Raw genomic sequence first — 24,003 nt, 5'->3', positions numbered from 1 at the left:
AGTTACATCTAATCAGACGCTGAATAATGCAAAAAATAAAGAAAACAGGTTCAGTAAAAAAGAAGGAAACGAGCACATAAAGAACGTCTGTGAAATGAGGATATCACAAGCGTATGATCCGTTGGTCCTGGCCAGAAAGACGGACTCTTCTGGCAAAACGGACTCAAAATCGCTGTTCACGTCCCATGAGAACAAAGACGAGAAAAACGAACTTGGGGAATGCGCAACAGTTGGCAACACAAAAACATCAGCAGCTCAACCATCACAATCTGAAGATGGAAAAAATGAAGCAGGCGAACACCTGTTTTATTCCCCATTTGACGTGACGGATGCAGAATTGCTAAATATAGAAACATCACAATCTTTACCAAACTCCAAAACATTTAATTTCAAAATTCATCGCGAAGAAATCGCGCGTCTATCTAGCTCCATACAGCCGTTGCAACTCACGCTGCCTATTGAATAGTTACCATTCAAAGATGATACTGAAAAGCCAGGAGAACAAGGAAGAAAAAAAATGGAAGGTGAGAGAAAAATTGCACATCAACCAAATGCAATGGAGAGTCCAAACTACAGTGGCATCGACTTAGCAGGTCGGGAGGGAAGACTTACCCGGAGATTACAAGCTGATTTCGAAAATATTAAAGCGAAACTATCAGACAGCTTCTCGAATAAAAAGAAAGATGAAAAAATTGGCTGCCGAAATCCGGTTCCTATAGAGTCAGCAACCAACATAGACTCATGCATAGCTAATATACAATGCAAATCGCATCGTCAGTCGAGCAAAGAATACACAGTGGAAACTGGGCGGAGTGGCGCGCTGCCGGTGCACAGGCACCCACAGATAATTGAATTTGGCAACAAACCTGCAAGCTCCCTTAATGAATAATGGGAAAAAAATGCAGAATAAAAGTGACAGAAGGGCACCAAATTGCTCCACTCCAACGAACCATGGTGCAAGTGTAACTGTGAAACATTTGCAAAAGATTCAACAGACACATTTGGTATGCGACTGTATGGATTCAAAAATACCAGACAGGGATAAATCAACAAGTGCATCAGATAAGGAAAATGAAATAAAATAAAATCTATCTGTTGCAGCAGCGATCCAGATTCACAACAACGTATTAGCTGCAACCTTCCTGGCACTAATTCCTTTCATAAAACTGTACGACAACTTGAATGAAGCCACACAAAACAATGCTGCTTGCTTGGGCAATTTGGTGGAAAAAGTTTCAAAAATGCAAACTTTAGTCCAAATAGAACAACAACAAAAACATAACCAACACACAGAGATAGATGATGGCTTCAGAAAGATATACGAGTTAATCGAAAAACAGACAAATGAAGGAAGAAAGCAAATGGACGACCTGTTAGACTTTATGAAAAGGTCCTTCTCGAATCTAAGTTTGACAAACTCAAGCTCAGCTAACACAGACGACAGACTCAATGCTACTGCTAGTCCTATCGGCTTACAGCCAAAAGGAGAGGATAAATTGACACAAAAAGCCTGTACAGCCCCAATTCCTCATTTGGCAGACGCAAATCCGTATTCAAACCGCATCCAGTTGCCAGGAGGAAAGTGTTACAGCCCCTTCTGCAAAGGCAATGGAAACCGGTATCAACGACACACAAGAGAAAAGTAAAGAGATTTTGAAGTTGCAAGATCCCGAGCCTTTACCGGCTGTTCTGAGCTGTTCGACCACCAAGGCTTTGTTTGGGATCTTCCATGGCCTGGAAAAAAATATCCAATCAGGAAAAACCCCTGATCCAAAACAGCCGACGGGACACAGCGCTCCTGCATCAGTCATTCCAAAAAAACAAAAAGAAAAGAAAAAAAACTTGACAGCTAACAACCAAACATCAAACTCAAGGAAATTTATCAGAAACTTAACAACGCCCCCGAAACCAAAGTTATTTGTTCGAGAAAATACAGTGGGGAAAATGATCAACAAACCTTCGATTCCAAATGGCTCAGAGGCAGCAAATGTGGATACATTGGAAAAGGAAAAGATAAAAGACACTGAAACATTTCCAAAAGAGCATTCTGGCCGAACTCTACGAAAAATTGTTAAAACAAATCCAAAAAAACAGATAAGAATCGACTCAGACTCAAGCAGTGCTTCACTATCTGATGATATTCAGGAACTGTGCAACCTCTCTGCATATTCTAATGCAATTGGAGATGATGAAACTCAGGATGAAACTTACATCTCTTCATCCGTGAGTTTGAGCATTTTGGAAACGCCTTCCCAAAAACATCAGGGTCGACAGAAAGGCAGCATGAAGCATTCGAGAGCTGCCATAAAACAAATAGGAGATAAGAAAAGTTTTTTACCACAGGCAGCAGCCACAAAAATGGCTGACAGGCAGTCGAATGCAAACCGCTTCACTAAAGATAAATTGGAACTGGCCCTAAATCCAAAACATACCGCAGCTCAAAATCAAACAAGAAAAGAAATGCCGAAATCTTTGCGAGGACAACGTACAAGTGCCTCAGGAAAAATAAAAATAATTAATGTGCTTGATGACGATTCAGAGGTAAATATGAACCGAGGCAATGTAATGCGATTATTTCACTCAGTACCGACACTTAGGATAATCAAGTCTGAAGATATACGAATTGTTGAATATATATCTGAAGAACAAGCTGATTGTGTTCTTTTACATATCAGCTCTCAAGCGGTCAGGAGGACCATATTGACGGCGAAAGAGGAACTGTTATGCCTAGGTTTTGAGATTTCTGAATACCTGGAGATCTCATCACCGTTGGCTGAAGCTCGCGAGGAAAGAAAGGAGTCAAAAACAACTTTGACTCAACGGCGAACACAATTACGAACCCACTTCAGTACCAATCAATCATCTGCGACAAATGAAAAGTCTCAAATGCAAGCTAAAAGGAGACATTAACTAGTCACTCCCGGAGAGGACGCCGACGCTACCCTTATTTCGTGGAACACCAGGGGATTCACTCATTTATACAACGACTTCCCAGTGGACCTAACAAACAACTTTGCAATTTGCTTGCAGGAAACTTGGCTGCGGCAGCCACCAGTAAAGGACGGCTATCGGATATTGATTAACCCTGCCGACAAAAACATAACAGGTCGTCCTTTTTCTGGTCTTCTAACGTTGATAAAAATAGGAACAAATTGGGAAGTGACTGAAACAAGCAATCCAAATCGGCATGTACAAGCGACCTTACTTGAAAGATAGAGCGGAATAATAGAGAAAGCCCAGACGTTATTGCTGCTGAATGTCTACTGGAACCCAAGAAAGATCACCAGCAGCAAATTCATTACCTCCATAACCACGTTAATAGATAATAATCAGTCGTCCCATCAAAATCTATGGATCATTGTGTGCGGAGATCTGAACCTAGCATGGTTCAATGGGAAAAAACAATTAATTGAAGTATACCGACTAGAAGAACGTAAAGCCGACTCCAGACGAATAAAATGGAACGATGCAATGGAGGCACGAGACTGCACAATGATCAACGGAAATGTGAAGGGAGACATCCTGCCACAAATCACCTGGCGAAACATGGGGTATGAAAAAACTTTAGACTACATCTGGACGTCTAATAATGTGACGAAGCTAATTGACAACCTGGCGATAATTCCGTCAAACTACAGCGATCATTCACTTTTGATCATGTCTTGGCAACCAAGTTGCAAGACATTGGCAGGTTCTGCATGTACAGAGATGGAAGTGAACTCTGGGCGTAACAGACTCAGGATAAAAGTAAACCAGAACCTGAAACTCACATCTGCTTTCCAATTACAAACCAAGGATAGTTTGGATCCACCAAACTACATCGCATTACTGCCATACACCAATCTGACAATTAAAAGACAATACTATCAAGAATACGACCATTTGCACACATGGAGCGATACCTTGAGAAAAGAAAAATGGTAATTAAGGAAAGATCTACGAGAGCTAAGATCTGGAAGCAACATAAATACAGCTACCTCGATAAAACATCGAAAACATGTTTATTGAAACTGGCTAAAGGCTTTCAACTTTCAGCGCGATCAAGAGCGCGGCGAGGCAATGCTAGCCTTAATTAAAACAAATAACACCCGAGATATCTGGAACATCTTGAACCAAGGCAGTATTAAGCATGAAAGCACGATGGCAAATGGTGTATCTGAAGCCGACTGGGTGAGGCATTTCAAGCAACTATTCACGTCACAATCAAGCAAGTTTGAAGTAAAAAATGATCTATCTTTAATTGCCTGGGACATAATTGAATCTGAAGAAAACATAGCAAGTGCTATATCAAAGTTAAAAAATTCGAGAGCAGCCGGCCCAGATTGCATGACCAACGTTATGTTAAAACAACACAAACAAGAATGGTCAGTCTTCATTTTGGAGCTATTTAGGAAGATTGCAAAAACCAGAAAAATTCCATCATCCTGGTCCGAAGCAATTATCGTACCAATTCACAAGAAGGGCGACAGAGAAGATCCTGTTAATTATCGCCCAATTGCTTTATTGGACACTATTGAGAAGGTATTTGCAACATTCTTACAACAAAAAATAATAGCATGGGCTCGGAGGTCCGAAATTGATGACTATAGACAAACCGGCTTCACAAAAGGAGTGGGCACGGAAAACAACCTCACCATAGTAAACATCTTGAAGCTGGAAGCCATTCGGAAGAGGGAAAACTTGTATTTCGCTTTCATTGACATGCAACAAGCGTTCGACACCATAAACCTAGAGATGCTTTGGGAAAAATTAAAGAAATGGAAATGCCCTCTCTCTCTGCTAAATCCAATACAAGCCTTACATGAATCCACCACAATAAGAATAAGGCTCAATGCAAATGGTGATCTTTCAGAATCGATCGCAACAAATAAAGGAGTGAAGCAAGGTTGCCCCTTGGCTGCGGTCCTATTTAAACTGTACATTGCTGATGTCTCGAAAGCCTTAGCTAATACACACTCATTCGCCCCAAAAGTAAACGGGCATCAAATACGCTGCTTGATTTATGCCGATGACCTGGTGCTGGCCGACAGAACCCCAATTAGCCTACAGCGTCTCCTAAGTGCCCTGGAAGGGTACATGGAAACAAATGAGCTTAAGATTAATGTGAAAAAGACAAAGATCATGAAGTTTGGTCGCACAGAGGGAATAAGAAATAAGAACTTTAAGTGGTACATCAATAAGGTTCCAATCAACGAAGTGAATGTGATTCGATATCTAGGAATATCAATAAATACCTCAATTAGAGAACGGAGCTGGGTCAACGAGCTGTACAAGCGAACCCGAACCCTTGCACTACAAGGAGCAAGAATCCACACGTTATATGGGAAATTCACGCTTGTCCCAGTCCGTTCGTTCTTTCTTCAAAAAGTGATCCTAGCAATCACATTCGGTGCAGAGGCAGGCTGGAATATCGACCTAAAAATCTGGACAAAACTTGAAGGAATATTTTGGCGATGTGTGTTACAACTGCCAAAATACCTATCAATGACAATAATTCGACACAAACTAGCAGTGGAGCCTCTGTACGGATTAGTTATTTGGAAATCCATGGCGTTGTTAAGAAAGATGGAACTCAACGAAGTGGAAGCTGCATACACAATCTTTGTTCCTCATGGTAAAATAAATCAGAATAATCTCTTGAAAGAATGGTCTCAAAGAATAAAAGTCTACATGCGGTCTGCAAATATTTCAATGGAGATGCTTTTGAAATGGCCGCAAATTGCTAGAAAAAAACTGAGGCAGTGGCTATGGATACAAAATCTAGACAAATATCACGACTTGGCAACTGCAATGGATTTAGGGCCAACAATGAACAAATTAGACAATCCACCTAAATATCTCTGTCAATTTCCATCTAGACTACACAGAGACAGTTTCCGCCTACGAACTAACATCTATATGTCACGGCACATGCTGTTTGTGAGACACATGGAAAACGTTACAGATGAGTCCTGTAGAGTCGGCAGGCTTTGTCCGGAAACAGTAAAGCACTTCCTAACGGAATGTCAACAACTTAAGGATTCTAGATCCTTATTTATGGGCCAGTTTGCACCGATAACTGGAAATCCAGATGATTTATAGGTGTGAATCCTAAGTGGGAATTCAGTACACCTAGTTTGTGCAGCCATAAACTTGTTGGACAGTGTTCTATCGACATCGGAGAACACGATTAGCGAATAGAGTGGAGGCTGCTTTGGTTTGCTTTGTTTGTCCGCTTTGTTCCTCCTTCATGTCATTTCTTTCATAGTGCTGTCAGAATATTGACGCTGATGATGAGGTTGACCAGATCTGAACAAGGACATGTGATTCTTAAGGAAATTGTGATAAATGTTTGTAAGAAACTGTAAATTACAAAAAAAAAAAATAATAAATAAATGAAAAATATCCCACTAGAAAAGCAAAAAGTTCTGGGGTTGAACCAAGAAAGGAAGATTTACCAGCTCTGTGGAAATCTTACCGAACAGTAGAATAACTCAAACTCACTCACTTGTGGTCTATTTTAATTAGCACTATGTTACCATGAAGAGCATTATGCTTTTCAAAACACTGCACTGTGCTAGCTACTCATGTAAGCATTTACATATAAGTTAAAATATCCTTACAACAATTCAGACATTCATTAGGCCTTGTACATTATACACTGACAAGTTCGGATAAGATTATACCAAAATAAGGCAGCAGATTCAGACTCTAACAATTTAATAAAATCAATATCAATATCAAATAACCATGTGCATATGTTGAGGCTCATTTGCAAAAATGCACTTTTATAACTTTCTAAGAGGTTAATACCTTTGAAAAGCTAGTTTCCACCGAGTAAGGATTTTTAGACATTACCTGATAAATGAAGCCGCTCATACGTGAACTTGCAGATAGCATAAGAAGTGCATTTGCAAAAAGCATACAATATCTTTCTTCTTTTTCCTTAAAAAACAAAGACATTTCAAATTCAGCTCTGTTTTTTATGATCTATGCTGTGATATCTTTTTTAAATATTTGATAATGTACATTTGAGATAGAACGTACAGAAGAAAAAGGAAGAGAAAGGGTTTATATTATAAAAAGATGTACTTAATACTTTAAAAGCGGAACAACTCGATAATGATCATAAAAACAAAGCTACATTTTAATTGTACAGTATTTGTTTCCTGAGAGGATGTCTTCACTATTTTTGCTTCAGGCAATTTCTGGAAGTATTTTAGCTAATGTCACGCTCAGGTAGTGCTAGTTTGGGTCATACGATTTAATTGAATGTGTACACATAAATAAGATGGCTAGAGGGTTTCAATAGTCAATGACGATTCATTATATTGCAAGAAAACCAGTACACAAGCTATTGCATTTATGAAGCCTTCGCCATCATACAGCTGCAAACGCAAGCACGCAGAAGCAAAACAATTTACCATGTGAACCCAATACTTTACACCTAATATTTTATACAATTAATGGTCACAACTCCAGAACATCGTCAGTTTCTGCTGTGGTTCTTTGCAACACCATGATTTTTGATGGCTTAAATCTATATTTATATTTCTAAAATCTGATTCTTTTCACAGAAATGTACCCCTGCTCTAATAACTCCCAACCACAACAATCCCACCTCAACATCTGGGACAAGACACCGGCAGTGTTTAATCTGAATGCGTTCAATAACTCATGAAATGAAAGATGACCCCATAACATTTGGCCCTGGGGAAGTGACCCACAATATTCTACATAGAGCCAGCTTGTCCACAGAAAAATGTATGATGTTCCCTCATTGACAGTGTTTTTTTTAAAGGTTTTTTGCCAAATTTATTTTTCTCAAATACATTCATCAAAAAACAAAGGAATGTGGGTAAGTGTATATAAGAGGTGGACGGGTCGGGAATAGTGTCAAATTAATAGGGATGCAGATATTGGGGTGTACCCTCCAAATAAAAAAAATACATTTTCAATGTGTTTTTTGGAAAAAATAAATCGTCAAAAAACCTATCAAAAAACTCAGTCGATGAATGAACATAGAACTCAGAAAAGAAATACATCCTGGCTGTTATTATCTCACTAATTTGTACATTCACAATACCACAACATCCATAGCAATAAAACAAATCTAAATACATTTTCTAGATAAAAGATTAAAATCTTCTCATATAGGATGCCACACAATCTATGGCGTCCTGAATAGACCGTGACTGTGTTAATCATCTTCTGGGAAAATTCTGGCCATAAGGTAAACATTACTGAGGAATCAATAAATGTCCCCTATTTTACTATTAATCACGGGTGGCACTTCAAGAACATTTCCACCTTTTCCATTACAGATGATTTTGATACCTATCGCTCCACATTGGAACTGATCAAGGCTTCCATCACCTTATATTTGGGAGATATTTTTGAGCTTCTTCTCAACTGAAGTGTTTATGTTAAGGATACTGATAGAGCGCAGGTATGCCGAAAGGCATCATGGCAATAACCAGCAGAGAGATAAGAAAAGAAAAAAGTTCAGAACAAAAAGGTTTTGAGATAACAACGAAAGGAAAGATGCTCAGAAGTGGCAAGTAGAGAGAGAGGAAGAGCGTTCCAGGCCTTGGCAGCAGTGACAGAAATGGCGCAGCCCCACACGAGAGAGTCTGAACCGGGGAAACTGAATAAAGAGAGCAGACTGGGAACGAAGTGGGCGAGACAGAAGATAAGTGGAAAATGTAGTCTGAAGATATTCCGCACCCAGCTTATAAAAGGCTTGGTGCACAATGCAGAGCGAATTAAAGAGAACACGCTTCTCAACAGGGAGCCAATGGTGCTGATGAAGCAGGGGAGACATATGTGCACCCAACGGAGGTTGAAGTACAGTGGTCGAAGTGTACGAAAAGAAGTAGTGGAACTCTAGGTACCTCGCTGGCCTGTCCCCACTCCCCACAAACCCCATCGCCATGCATCATACAAACCCCTAAACAATTGTGCCTGCTGTTTAAGGGAACGTTAGTGCAGTGAATAGCAAGTTTCAACTTCTTCCTACACTTTTATTTAAAAAAAAAACATTCTGGAAACGGTTTCTTTTTAAAATAAAAGTATAGGAACAGAAACATGCAATTTAAAAAAAGTAGAGGAGCACCACTCCCAACCGCTCCCGCCCACTTCAACCACTGGCTAAGTATAGACCTAGCTGCAGCATTCTGTTATGTTCTATCATAATATTACATCTATGGTTTCTTCTTACATTATAGCACATGTTTGTGTTTAGTTTTCAGCATTATCTGAGGGCTACTAATACCTCTTTTGGAATTGGGAATCGCTGCATATTAACAACAGAAGATTTTCTCTATTTTATTAAAGGTAAATCAACAGATGTTACCATACAAGGCTTACATTGCATTAAATGATACATTGTTGAGTAGCCCTATACACGTATTTACCTTTTTGATCTTGTAGATTTGAAAATGATGCTCCTAATGAAGGGATTAATATATCCTGAAACGCGTTGGGCCAAATTCTGGTTTATATTTATTGAATTAACAACTTTGATGATGACTATCCACCTAAAGCTTTTTGCATTACCAAATGGAAAAATATTTAATCAAGTTTGTTTGGCAAAGTTAATGTTTTTATGCATCCACTAATGTTGAAATTGAAATATCGCTTTCATTTTCAATCAGACTAACTTTTCTTCACATTGGTTTAAATAACACATTTTCTTTGAAATGTTGGCAATACCAGCCCTTGGCAGCATGCAGGGGACTGGAGTATCTTTTAGTATAGGATACTTTACCCCCTTTATTTGTGATATACAGTTTTTGTGCCAGGATTGTCCATTTCTCTCCTGTACCTTAACTCTCTAAAAAAATCTCTCTTATTGTCTAAAGAATACCTTTAATTTATGAAGGTCTACCAATTACTCGTACCCTAATAGCCTCACTGTACTGAACCTTGCAGCTCGACTGTCTCTCCCAACAAAAATGCGTATCCCTAATTGTGTCTCTGTGTTGAATCTCACATCCAGTCTGTGCTACGTTTTGAATTCAGAAAGTGCACCCATCATCGAGTGTACCTAATTACGTTACTATGTTAAATTAGAATCTAGAAAATATCCTTAACAGCATGATAAAGTTGAACTTAGAAGATATGCCCAAATTCATTGTGTGCCCTAATAGTGTCTCTGTGCTGAAGTTGAATTTAGAAGGTATCCCCAACATCATTGACTGTGCCCAAAGTGTTAAAGTTGAATCTAGCAAGTGTGTCCTTAATAGCGTCACTGGGCCTCATTCCGAGTATGGAGGTAGCCATGCTGCTTTTAGCGGCATGGTATCCCCCATACAGGGTTTTTTGGTTCCTTGAATGGGGAAACAAGGCCATTCCGACCTTGGAGGGCCTGGTATTTCCCCATTCAAGGAACCCGGACTTGGTACATCCCCATTTGATCGCCCATAGGGCTCAATGGGAATGGGAAGGATGCTAACAACGGGCTCGTTAATGATGGGCCCGTTGTTAGCATCCTGGTCTGCTTGCGGGAACCGCTAAGAACGCCTGGTTTAACCAGGAGTTCTTAGCGGGTCCCGCAAGCAGACCTAGTAATGAGGCGGTAGGGGGTTAACGGTGCCGGCAGCTCTACCGCCGCTGTTAACCCCCTACTCTCTGGGTCGTAATGAGGCCTGTTAGGGAGAATTCTCATAAATGGCTAATTTCCCTTACCAAATGAGTCCCTCAGCAGCTTTGCTGGATTTCTATGATTTATTGTTTCCACCTGGTAAGAGTGTGAGCTTTTTTCCCACTCTTACATGTGTTTTGCTGTGTGTGTTTTCACTTTTTGTGTCTTCTTGAGCACTGGAACCTCACCTACTCCATGGCCTCATATTTTCATGTGTGTTACACAGCACCTTCAGTGCAGTGACACAGGGTTGTCTTTGAGACTTCCCACTGACTCCATTCTCTGGGGCCGACTACTGTCTCTCAGAAAAGGGAACGTTGCCATTAACTTTACTTTAGTCACTTTAAACCACAGACCCAGTACACCCCCCATCTTACATGGAGAATTGGAAAGGGTTAATTCTTATCCCTTTTTGTCTTTATTTCTTGGAGTATTGTTTCGCTCCCTTTACATCAAGACTTGGCTGGTGGCAGTGATAACTACCCTAACTTTTCTACCACGATTATCTTATATAAATGTGGTAATGTTTAAGGCTATTATATTAGCCTCGAACATAAACCCGCTTCACCAAACGCATTTCATTTTGGCTCCAGCTGGGTTTATTCGCCATTTCTTTTTGTTAAAGTCTTTCTCATGTTTTTCCCTGCGTGCCAACCTAGGGAGGGATGACTCCTTTGTTCGCTGTCTTTTCACGGGCTTCTCCACAGAGCCTTCCTTAAGGTGCCTGAAAGTCTAGGTAGGCAGGACGTGAGGGAGGGATCTTCGGACCCCTGCCAAGGGTTCCCTTGGTAACCCAAGTCGCATTCCTGTTTGAATGGCTAAGGGGACTGTCCTTGCCAGGACAGCCACCCTGCTGTGTGATTGACAGCCAGGCTGTATGAATGGGGACAAAATGCATAGAAAGCAGGTCTCTGGGACTGAAAAGGCAGAGTTGCCACTGGAACGAAAAAACCAACGAGGAACTGGCAGAAGAGGACCCGTACAATGACTGAACCGCCCGGTGAAGCCCTGCTGCAGGTCCGAATCTCCAGAATCCACCGACAGAGAAGATCCTCCAGGAAACTTCTTCCCTTGAGCTGGTGGGACCAACCAGTTCGCCCAAACTGCAAGCCAGGACCCCTCCTCTGGTCGAATTCGCTGTACAGAGCTACAGTGGGCCGGATAGCCAGGAAGGTCGGACCCTGCTTGGGTTTTAAGTAGCGCACCTTTTATTTGTTGCTTTGCTCTGCTGCTGGTTTCTTCCCTGGGTAGTGCAGGACCCTCCAGTCTTCCTACTTCGCGTCAGTCCGACAGTCCCTTCAGGAACCATGAACCTGCAGGAACTACCAGGAACGTCCTCCTCACCTACAGCTCCCTCTCCGTTTTAAAGTACTGTGCAAATCCGGTTGTCCATTTCGTTCAACCGTGGTGAAAGTGTTTGAAATCTTTCTCCAAACTGAGGGATTGTCCTTCTCTTCTCTTTGAACTAACGTTTGTATCAACCAACCTCGTGCGTAAACCGTGCCACGAAATTTACCACGTACTACCTGAACTGTGTGATCTTGAGCAAAAGACTTTTAACCCATTGACTTTGGCCCCAAGCCTTTTCTATCTGATCTCCTCACTGAAGTTCCTCTTGTTCAACTGCCCTGAGTACTTACCTGTTGGTTTGATCTAATTTCTAATAACCTTTGTCTACTTTATGGTGCTGAGATATGGGGAAAAAGTTCTGTAAATAAATATACATGTTTGAAGGAAAAACTTTAGGATGGCTTTTTAGACTTCCTAAAGCTGTTTCGTGTGAATATATTTTACTTGAAGGTGATTTTAGATATGCGAGTGATATTTTCGAATATAAAGCTGCCATGCTATTTCTGAAACTATGCACTTTAAATAACCATACCTATGTTGTGGATCTGATGAAGATGTTTAATGAAGGAGATAATTCAAAAAGTCTAAAAAGCATTTATCTCCTCTATACGACGTATTTGAAATGGGCAAAACAAAATGCAAATAGTTGGCTACTTTATTCTCATGCTAGGATTAAACGCTTATTGAAAGAGACAATATTCACTGCAGCTAAAGAAAGAGATATGGTAAGTTTAGCCTCCAAAGCAAATAGTGGTATGTTTTTTGAACACTGGACCATGAATACCAGAAAACCCAAATACTTTTATGCATACCATCGTGCTGACACTAAGATCCTACATGTTATTTAAATATAATAAATGTGACACTATAGAAATTATAGGTGCTAGATCGGGCATAATAAGATCCTTAAGAATGTGCAGACTGCGTGGATGTGCAATTATAGAATCTGCAAAACATTTAATATGTGATTGTGAAAGCCTAGAGAAGCTGAGACACTTATATTTGAAACGATATAATAATGCCTGTACAATAGCAGAAATAGGAAAAATATGGCAATGCCTTCTGCAAGGCAACAACATTAACTTGATATATCACATGATGGAATTTTTTTGTTTAATTTTAATGGTTTTAAAAAATCTGTCTGAGAATTTTATATGTTTGACTGTATTTTTAAACTTGTTTTTAAGCGATTATTGGATGTATTGATGTTTGTATTTGTACGTAATATGTAAAGCCAATTGTGCTAAATGCATATTTAGTAAATAAATAAATAAACCTTTCGTCTTTCCCTCCCTTTTGAATTGCTGGAGTGCCATTTTGCTCCCACTTCATTTTGTGAGCTTAACTTGTCTGGAATTTAAGGGAAGTGGTGTGGTGTATTAAGATTGTGATTTTTGACTTGCTTATAATAGTGTAATGTTATACAACTGAAGAGTGAAATAAATGTATATGTTTTTACTTGAAAACCTTGAGTCAGTGTTTGCCTGAATGATAGTAATTGCTGTCCTTTGTGTAACTATCTTGTACTGCTCACTTACTCTTGAGATAAGTCTGGCTGCTCCGCTAATGCTACCACTTTAACAGTGTAGTACGGGCTTGTACCAAAGGTGATTTGTACTGTCACTAGTAGTCTTAATTGTGTGTGGTGTTCCCAAAGGGTACTGCATATAATTCTGCCTAACAAGGCCCACTGTGTCAAAGCCTGAAATTAGAAGTTATCTCCAATATCATTGAGTGTGCCTAAAGTGTTAAAGTTGAATCTAGAAAGTGTGTCTAATAGCGTCACTGTGTTAAAGTTGAATCTAGAAAGTGTGCTTAAAAGCGTCAATGTTTAAAGTTGATCTTAGAAGGCATCCCCATCCTCACTGAGTGTGCCCAAATAGCGTCACTGTGCTAAATTCTGAAGTTAGAAAGTTGCCTAATAGCGGCACTGTGGTAAAGTTCAATCTAGAAAGTGTGCCTAATAGTGTCACTGTGTCAAAGCCCGACATTAGAAGTTATCCCCAACATCATTGAGTGTGCCTAAAGTGTTAAAGTGGAATCTAGAAACTGTGCCAAATAGCGTCACTGTGGGATAGTCGTATTTAGAAAGCCTGCCTAATATCATCACTGTGGTACAGCTGAACTTAGAAAGTGTGCCTAATTGCGTCACTGTAGCATAGTTGATTAGCGTCACTGTGCCAAAGTTTGAACTTAGAAAGTGTGCCTAATTGTGTCACTGTAGCATAGTTGCTTAGCGTCACTGTGCCAAAGTTTGAACTTAGCAAATGTGCCTAATTGCGTCACTGTAGTATAGTTGATTTTAGAAAGTGTGCCTAATTGCGTCACTGTAATATAGTTGATTTTATAAAATATGCCTAATTAGCATCACTGTGCCATAGTTTGAACTTTGCTATCTATATGCTATCTACCTGTATCCCCATGTTATCTGTATCACATGTCTACCCTATCCATCCTGTCGCTTTATATACGTATGTCACCATGTACGCCCCCTGTCCTGCTCTCGTGCCTCGTCGCAAGCACTTTACTGATAACTACCATACCCCACTACTAGCTTACTCTCTCCTTTACACCATCATTCAACTAGAACACAGCTGTACTATGACACATTCGATCTAGCTGTTCTCATACTAACACAAACCCCACAAATTCCGCAACATCCTAATAATATACAGCCAGCTGAAGCACATTACGGCTAGCTTAAGCGTCTTCTCAGGCCTAACGCAGCCAGAACTCAGTCTGGGTGTCCACCCTCCAAACTGAACACATCCAACTGATTTCCTCAGAACCACACCTACCGCAAAGAAGCAGCTATCATGCAACAACCACACCAGCTGCACACATATCCGGTGTACCCACGCACCATTCGACACTCTCTCTCTCTACTGACCTGAACTACGGTTCCTGAGGGCGTACAACCTACCAGCGCTTTGAGGTCATACCAAAGATGCATAAGGCTCTATATAAATGCCAAGTAACATAACATAACTGTAAGGATGAGGCAGACAGCAGCTGGCTTGAAGGAACTTAAATTGCCTTTATTCAGGTTCACAAAGAAGAAAAATAAAAATGATTGTTCAAAGTTCTTGAATAGAGTTCTTTCTTCTTCTGTGATAAGGATGAACCAAGGAAAGGTGACGCCTAGTCTTCAAACGCCCAGAGCGTTTCAGGTGCAGTTCTCTCTCTCTCTTCCCCGGAGTTCTGCAAGAGAAGCGGAAAAACACACACAGTCCTTCATCAGTTTCATCCTTATATAGGGGTTGGGGCTGTGTGGACCAATCAGGGCTGTTCTGGCCTCTTTTTCTATAAATAGGCCCCCAAGCTGCGCCCCCTTTCTCTTTGCCCGTGGTTTGCCATGCAGCCTCTCCCGTCAACACTGGAGTTTTGCGGGGTACCTCTGTCTGCCTGTCAGATGATGTTATTAACGCTTCCGTAGCGTTGTACTTCCCACCGGCAGGTCAGCTATGATTGGGAAATGCGGACTCGGATATGTGTAACTTAGTGACGGCATCTGTGGGGAAAGCCGCGTGGTGCATGGCTGCAGGGGAGACGGGAATGTGCAAGAGACCGTGACCGCCTGCCTGACTCTTTCTCTGTGTGGAGCCTGCGGTCACATGTGAAGGCTTCTCGTTAGCTGTGTCCTCCTTATATAATGACCCTCTGTGAATGAAGAGTTTGGGACCCGCCGGGTCTTTATTGTTCGTTTCCAGTTCGGCTCCACATGATAAGGGGTTCGTTTCCAGTTCGGCTCCACACGATAAGGGAGCGGGAACCGCCAGGCTGTCAATGCTTGTTTCCTCGGCTCCCAGCGCTGCTGGGTTTAGTCCGGGAAAGTGTTGCCGCTGTTCCCTCTCACGGTGGTGATTCCACCATTTCTCCCCTTCTTCCAGTTCCTCCCGTTCACAATAACATAACATGAAAACGGGTGTTCAGTGTAAAATATTCTTTCTTGGCCTTACCGATCACACCCAGTTCCAAACCTCTGCCTTGATTGATTCCAGAGCATCTGGGAATTTCATGGCTGTACCTTTCGCCCAGCACCATAATATAACCCTCTGTAGAAAAAGAAGGCCCAGAGGCTGTCCGGGCGGTTGTCAGGTCTGAACATCTATCTGATCCCATCATGCTTGGACCGGTTCCCTGCTAAGGAGTACAAATCAGGGACATGAGTAACAGATCTCATTTGACCTGATCTCTACACCTCATATAGGATCATCCCGGGACTTCCCTGGTTACTACACCAACACAACCTCAATGCAAATTAGGCTTAAACTGTCACGTTTCATTAGCAGTATTGCTCATCACTATGTGAGTCCCGCACGGCCGAAGAACTTTTCTCTGAAATCTTGGTTGGTTTTTACTTTACTTCATAGGGGCTGTAGACACAGCTTTCCCCATTACCTATTATGACTAAAAAGATGTGTTAGTGAGAAAAGCGTAGAACACCTACCCCCACAAAGGGGCTACTACTGCTCGATAGACCTGCTACCAGGAGTCAAAATTCCTCACGGAAGGATCTATTTGTTAACATGTCATTAAGATTGCGAATATTTGGAGTCCTCCTTAAAATAAAAAGGATGAATAAGACACTCCAAGTCACCCGCTGCCTCTACATTACCATTCGTTCCCAAACGAGAAGGTTATCTCCGGCTTTGCATATACTATGGCTCTCTCAATGCAGTAACCATTAGGAACAGTTAATCATTACTGTTTATTTCTGCCCTCCTAGAACAGATCAGGTTGGTAACTACATTTACAAAGCTCTATTTACAAGGTGCCTATAACTTAGTAACAGTGCAAAACTGAGATGAAAGAAGACCGCTTTCTGCAACAGATACGGACTATACGATTATCTCATAATGCCCATCAGTTTATGCAATACTCCTACTACCTTTCAGCATTTCTTTAAGGAGATATTCTAGATCAATCTGAGATATTTTTAGATGATTTCCTCATCTATTCCGACACCCTAGAAGAATATACAATCCACTGTTGAGGAATAACATGCCAACAAATATGCTCGGTTGAAGGGGGTTTATTATGGGGACAACAGCAGCGGTGCAGAGACAGCTGGTTTCGCACTGTCTCTCCAACACCAACCGCCTCGTCTCATCCTCGAGTTCCAGAGCCTCCACAGGGTGGAGTTCTGGAACTCACATATACAACACCTCCCACCCATTGGAATGACCAAGAGTAAAGCGGGAAGGGGTGCAGGAAAGAAAGAAAGTAGAATACAGGGAAAAATTAAGTGTTACTCACTGGAGTGACTAACCTACTCCTAGTCCATAGTCCTTTTTCCTCCATCCTGTATGGGTGTTCCTTGCGAGGGACGGAAACAGAACCTTTTTTCCACCAGAAGACATTTCCCCTTTAAAATTACTGGCGTGCGGGGGCACGGCCCCAGGAGCACAGGCACCCTTAACACTGCCCACCGGCGCCACACCTCAGTCCCCTTCTGACGCATTGGCTGTATTATTCTTTAACAACCCTACTGGTCTTCTTATTGGGGGCTGGATGGTGGGACGCATGGAGGAAAGAGTCTATGGACTAGGAGTACGTTAGTCACTGCGTTGAGTAGTACTTAATTACTCCTACATCCCGTCCCCTTTCTTCCATCCAGTATGGGCTAATACAACTGACACACCGCCCTGGGGAGGAGAGCCTGACCTTCTAGGCAAACAGATTACGGAGCACAGATTGGCAGAATGCTATCAGCCTTGGCATTAGTATCCAAGCAGTAGTTGTTAGGAAAGATTTCATAATTGTATGTAATTTTCCCTCCCTGTGTCAACCCCCAAACCTTTTGCTACTGTTTAAACACAATTGACTGACTTTACCTGAGAAGCACAGCCCTCAGCTGCAATCCTCTGGGCTTTCGCTCACTTTTATGGGGAAACTGACATGCCCTTAAGGCAGTTAGTACTGGGAGACTTTGTTTCCCTTAGTCCTTACCTTATGTTGCAGCTTTTGTGCAACATGTAACAAGTGTGCAAAGTATCTTAACATACAGCACACTTGGGTCTCTAGTCATTTCCAAAGGCCCTAGAAACTCTCGCTGGACTTTTTAGGAACTGTGCAGATGTGTCATGGACAGGACTGGTGTCAGCTATCGTTTTCTTATATTTTTAACCCTTTCTTGCCATGTTAACCGCGTTAACCGCGTTTGGCACAAATAGGTGGCCTGGCTCCAAAACGGCCATGCCACAAGGTTCTTTGTCCTGTGCTTTGGCCATCTTGCCTCTTCACCTTCCCCAGGTCGAGTCGACCCAGGTCAGTCGTTATTTGGTCATGCACTTTCCCACGAAACCCAATGCTTTCACGGGCTTCTGCATGCCTTGTGTGTGTGCCTCCAGGATGTGGGCTGGGATGTCTGTGCCCAATACACATCCTGGGTGCCAGAGAGTCTGCAGTGTCCTGAATGCCTGGGACCACTGTGGTCCATGATTGGTCCACGTATGGAGTGAGTGTTTGTGAGCAGATCTCCCATTGGGTCCTCTCCATTTTGGCATGAAGGGAACTTTGGATAATAGGAGGCTGACAACACCACTACCATGTCGATCTCCTGAGTTCACACCGAACAAAGGATAAGGAGCCAAGTATCCTGCAACAAGAAGCCGAGTCAAGGAACCGCTGGTGACCTGCTGGAAGGTTTGGCACCCTGAGCCCACTGTCGTCCCAGGGACCCCTCTGCATCTGATCATCCTAGAAAGTCTGTGAAGACGCTTTGACCCATTGTAATAGTGGGATCAACTATTCTCGGCACCTTCATCAAACCCTGCAAGTAAGCCTCTTCGGAAGTGTCCCTGGGCCAACTATTGGGCTGACCAGCTTATATGGGACCTTTGCTCTGATGCCTCTGCTGTTTCGAGGAAGACCTCGAAACTTGGTATACTGCTAACTGTGTCCACGGCCCCCTCACACCGAATTTCGTACACTTGCCATTCCCCGGTCTGAAGTGAGACGAGTGCGCCCGGATCGGAGTAAACGCGGTTACTGTGTTGCCCTGCTAAGGCAACGACCTGTGCAAGTTCACTGCATTCGTGACTCCCTTGCCCCTGAAGCCGGCTGCAGTGGAATTAGGCCGATTCCTCCACCCTCAGTGGAGAAATCGCCACTGTCCCGTTCGGAATCCTCGCATCAACTCGGGAACTACACAGTGTCGAGATGTCCCGATTGTCGGATTCAAACCTGCCTGCGAAGTGGACTGTACTGGCGAAGTTTGGGTCTGCCTGCATCGGGGACTGGTGAGTAGTCCTTACCCCAACCGATGCCCCCTAGCGCAGGAGCCCATTTTTACGCAAGAGTGGCCTCTGAGGGCCCCTTTCCTTTCCACAGCTATTGCGAAATAGAGACTTCATCCCGTACTCTCAAACTGCCTCTGTCCTCAAGTGGAGGTCCTGCTTGAATAGTGGGAATGTGTTCTTCATCGCCTCATCCACCTTCCTGAGCTGCTAGAGACCCTTGAAGAGACCCTATTTTGTCCATTGGCACAAGCGCGTGCATGACTCTTGAGCATAAGGCTCCTCTCTTCGTAGGGCTTGGACTGCCTCTTAGTTAGGTGTATTATCGATGTGGAACTGGGTCTAAAGATGATTTACACTGCCTGTTTTCCTCCCCATCTAGGTGGTCAACATATTTCGTGCTTTTAACCCCTTAAACCCCATTGGTCTTGCGTATATATTGTACTGATTGTGATGTATTGGTTTAATCTAGTGTTACTGTGATTCTTTGCTATGGTATATGTTACAAAAGCCTTGTAATAAATGTGTCTATTTTTAATATTACACCTGTGTGGAGTAATTTGTAAGTGTCCTTGCTTTGTATGCTCATTGAGGTCTTTCAGTCACCCTCACCCCTCCTGAGACTTAGTCTTGACCGCCTGCCATAGCTACCCTGATTGGTCTAGCTTGTCCAGAGGTTACCCTGTTCCAAGAAACTAGGTTGGCCTTCTGAACCTCAGCCCCTCTGAGTTCAGAAATCCTTCTTAACAAATTGGTGTACAGCGGTGGGATAGGACTGAAGGTATCCAGTGTTGCATACTAGTGAAGGCATTTCAAGTTATTTCTACCAGGACACATAGTGAATTGTTGTAGCATAACCTTAAAAAGCCCATACTCCTATCTAACAGTATGGAAACAAGTACCGTGTTAATTTTAAATGCTTCTAAATCTGAAATATTGACAAAGATGTGTGCTGAGAGAGGTGTCTCCTCTCAGGGCACAAAAATAGAAATGATCCAAAGAATCATGGACTGTCAAGAATCTCAGTTTAGAGCTATAGCTTCTGAGGATAGTGCAGAAGGAGGTGGGGCTTCTCTCACTGGTCGAACTGATAGTTCTGCCGCTGCACTGATCCACAGCAACCATGAGGACATGGAGGATGTAATGTCTAATGTTTCCTCTGCCAGTGCTGATGGGGAGGCCATACTTGAATTCAAGAAACAGGAACTGCTGTTTAGGCAGAAGGAGCTCGAGTACAATATGGCCAAACTAAAGATAGAGCAGGCAGAAAAACAGAAAGACAGGGATCACCAGTTGGAACTGGCCAAGCTCCAAGTTGCCAATGGATTCAACTGTCCTGGACATGGGTCTGGGGCCTCCTCTCATCCAAGATTTCCAAAAGATCTGCTCAGTGTGTATGAGGAAAAGAATGACATTATGGACTGGCTGAATACATTTGAGTATGCATGTGAAGTTCAACAAGTTGACAATGCTGATAAAATTGCCTGGTTACTTAGCAGACTGCCCCATTCTGGCTGCAGTGCCATTATGGAAATGTCAAAAGCTGAGAGAGCAGATTTTGCAATGTTGAAGCAAACTCTCATCTTAAAGTTTGGAAAGACTCCTGCCCAATACTTAAAAAGATTCAGAGAGTACAAGAAGAAAGAAGGTGGTACTTGGGTATCTTATGTAACTGAATCCTTAACGAACTTGACTGGCTGGGTTGAAGGTTATAAGGTTTCTACCTTTGAAGGTATGATAAGTCTTGTCATGCTGGAACATATTTTTGCACCTTCTTCCCCTTAGCTTAAGCAGCATTTGGCAGATTCAAAGGAGATGGATCCTAAGAAGCTGGCCATTGCAGCAGATTTGTGGATGTCACAGAGTGTCCCATAAAGACAAGACTCATCCTGGTAAGCAGGAGGAAGGGAAAAAGTCCAAAGATAAGGAGGGTGGGGAAACTGATAAGTCTTCCTCCCACAAGGGCCACAAAAAGAAACATAAGGGTAAGACACAAGAGAACTCACAGGGTAGTGGAGGTCAGCCTCCAAAACAAAACTCTGGTTATAATAAGCCTCCCTATATAAACAGACCCAGTGGATCTTGTTTTGCTTGTGGAGCAACTGACCACGTGAAGGGGATCCCAGATGAAAGGTCAAAACCTTGGGGGTCCACTCTGCTAATCTGGCCTTCTCCTCCTATGAGGAAGAAGAGATTACAGGAGCATCCATCTCCTCAGACTCCTTCCCCAGTGGGATAGAAGCTGAGGTAGTTTTAGTTTCCCTGGGTGCCTGGGAGCCTAAAGTCTCAGAGGCTTAAGCTAGGATTCCAGATAACACCAAACACTACTTTAAAGACAGTGTGCTGATCAATGGAGTAGATACTCCAGCTCTTCGGGATAGTGGGTGTAGTCAAACCGTAGTGGATTCTACCTTGGTAGACCCAGAGGAAGTTGCTAGAGCTACTCTGATGTCCACTAAGTTGGCTGATTGCCCTCCTCTCAAGTTCCCAGTAATACCTGTAAATCTTACTATCAATGGTACAGCAGTCAGGATTCCAGTGGGCATACAGAGGAGTGTCCCAGGAAAGGTCTTGCTGGGAAATGATCTCAGAGCATTATGGCTTTTGGGAGATACAGCTGACAGACCCTGCACAAGGTCTCAAACAAGGGCTACACTGGCCAAAACCAATGCCCTGCCCCAGCCAAAGGGGAAACCAAAGGCTAAAGGAGTCAGAAAATCAAGAAGAGGGAAAGAGAACATTACCCCTACCTCACCTACCACTGAGGTGGAGGTAGTTGATCAATCACCAGGACCTGACGAGGAGGTGGTGATGCCTGAAGTATTTGACCCCAATGACCATCCTGAACTAAAAGATGTGTTAGTAGAAGGTGGTCCTGACAGGGAAGAATTCAATAAGGGCCAACGTGAGTGCCCATCTCTGGAAGGCCTAAGGAGACAGGCCTGCTCTCAGCTTGAGGGTGAACCTCATGGGAAGCACAGGATTTATTGGGAAGGTGGGCTCCTGTATAGTGAGCCTACAGAGTCTACAGAAGGAGACCACAGGAGGTTGGTGGTTCCCCTTGCTGTAAGACCCTTCCTCCTGCAGCTGGCGCATAAAGTGCCCCTTGCTGGTCACCTTGGAATTAAGAGGACCAAGCAAATGTTATTCATGCACGTCTACTGGCCCAAGATGGGGGTGCAAGTAGAAAGACACTGCAGTAGTTGTGCCTCCTGCCAGTTATCTGGTAAGAGTGGCTCAACAATCCAAGCTCCATTGGTACCACTCCCAGTTGTGGAGGTACCATTTGAGAGGATAACGATCAACATTGTTGGTCCCCTTGACCCTCAAACATCCTCAGGCAATAGGTTTATCCTGGTGCTGGTCGACCATGCCACCAGGTATCCTGAGGCCATCCCATTAAAAACTGTGAATGCCAAGTCAGTTGCAAAAGCTTTAATTGGCATGTTTACTAGGGTTGGCTTCCCTAAAGAAGTTATGTCTGACAGAGGCAGCAACTTTATGTCGAAGTATATGCAGGCCATGTGGAAGAAATGTGGTGTCACCTATAGGTTTTCATCCGCATACCACCCACAGACCAATGGTCTGGTTGAAAGGTTTAACAGGACCTTGAAAAGTATGATTGTGGCTTCCTCAAAGAAGAAAATAGGATCTTCTATTGCCATGCTTACTGTTTGCCTACAGAGAGGTACCACAAGAGGGTGTTGGCTTCATCCCTTTGAACTTCTGTTTGGTCACCATGTAAGGGGACCCTTAACATACTCAAGGAGGGACGGGAGATGCCCACTCCCCCCATTACTACCAATGTAGTAGATTATGTGCTAGGGCTCAGAAAAAGGATGGTACTCCTGATGGGTCTGGCTAGTACCAAAGTTGAATGCAGGACAAGCTCTGGTGAAACATTGGTATGACCAGAAAGCTTCCCTCATCAACTTCACACCTGGTCGGAAAGTCCTGATCATGAACCCCATAAGGCCTAGGGCTTTACAGGACAAATGGTCAGGCCCTTACACAGTGGTGGAGTCACTGGGTGAGGTCAACTATTTAGTGGACCTTGGAAGGCCTGGACAGGCTCCAAAAGTGTTCCATGTAAATAGGCTGAAGGCTTTCATCCCAAGAGATGAAATCGTAGCACTGCTATTGGCTTCAGATGTTGAGGAAGCGGAGTCTGAACCTCTCCTTCACCTATTCCATTGCAGTCCTTCAGATAGCTCCATTGAGGGTGTCCGAGTGGCCCCTCACCTGACTTCTGATCAGCAGGCTGAGGTGAAAAGATTGCTTAGGCAATTTCCCCCCTGTTCTCATAGTCCCCTGGTTTGACACCTTGGTGCAAACATAACTTAGATACAGGAGACAGTGTACCTACCAAAAGTAGGGGATACAGGATGTCAGACAAAGTAAGGTCTTACATTAAGACAGAGGACAACAAAATGTTGGATCTTGGGGTGATTGAACCCTCCAGTAGTCCTTGGTTCAGCCCTGTGGTTTTGGTTCCAAAGGCAGGTACTTCTGAATTGAGGTTCTGTGTGGATTACAGGGCTCTGAATGCTGTCACCAAGACAAATGCACACCCCTTGCCTAGAACAGATGAGCTGGTGGATACTTTGGGTGCCTCCAAGTACCTCAGCACGTTTGACCTCACTGCAGGCTATTGGCAAATAGCCCTTGCAGAACATGCCAAGGAGAAGACAGCTTTCTCAACTCCAGAGGGTCTTTACCAGTTCAGGGTAATGCCTTTTGGGTTGAAGAATGCACCTGCCACTTTCCAGAGGCTTGTGAATCATGTGT

At 43.0% G+C, this 24,003-nt stretch overlaps 1 protein-coding gene across 4 annotated transcripts in view; it reads right to left on the bottom strand.

The window, feature by feature from the left end:
• The window catches only part of ARHGEF6 (Rac/Cdc42 guanine nucleotide exchange factor 6), a 3,277,165-nt gene that overhangs the window by 1,360,794 nt on the left and 1,892,368 nt on the right, over positions 1–24,003 (bottom strand). For all 4 annotated transcript variants that reach the window (XM_069612789.1, XM_069612790.1, XM_069612791.1 and 1 more), the window contains one exon: positions 6,838–6,924. In XM_069612789.1, coding sequence (XP_069468890.1) covers positions 6,838–6,924 — 87 coding nt within the window. The remainder of the gene's footprint in view (positions 1–6,837; positions 6,925–24,003) is intronic.

This window comes from Ambystoma mexicanum, chromosome 5p (genome assembly GCF_040938575.1).
Source record: "Ambystoma mexicanum isolate Mex_15411 chromosome 5p, UKY_AmexF1_1, whole genome shotgun sequence".
Lineage (NCBI taxonomy): Eukaryota > Metazoa > Chordata > Amphibia > Caudata > Ambystomatidae > Ambystoma > Ambystoma mexicanum.
The sequence above is the reverse complement of the archived record's forward strand: the minus strand, read 5'-3'. Positions and strand labels throughout refer to the sequence as shown.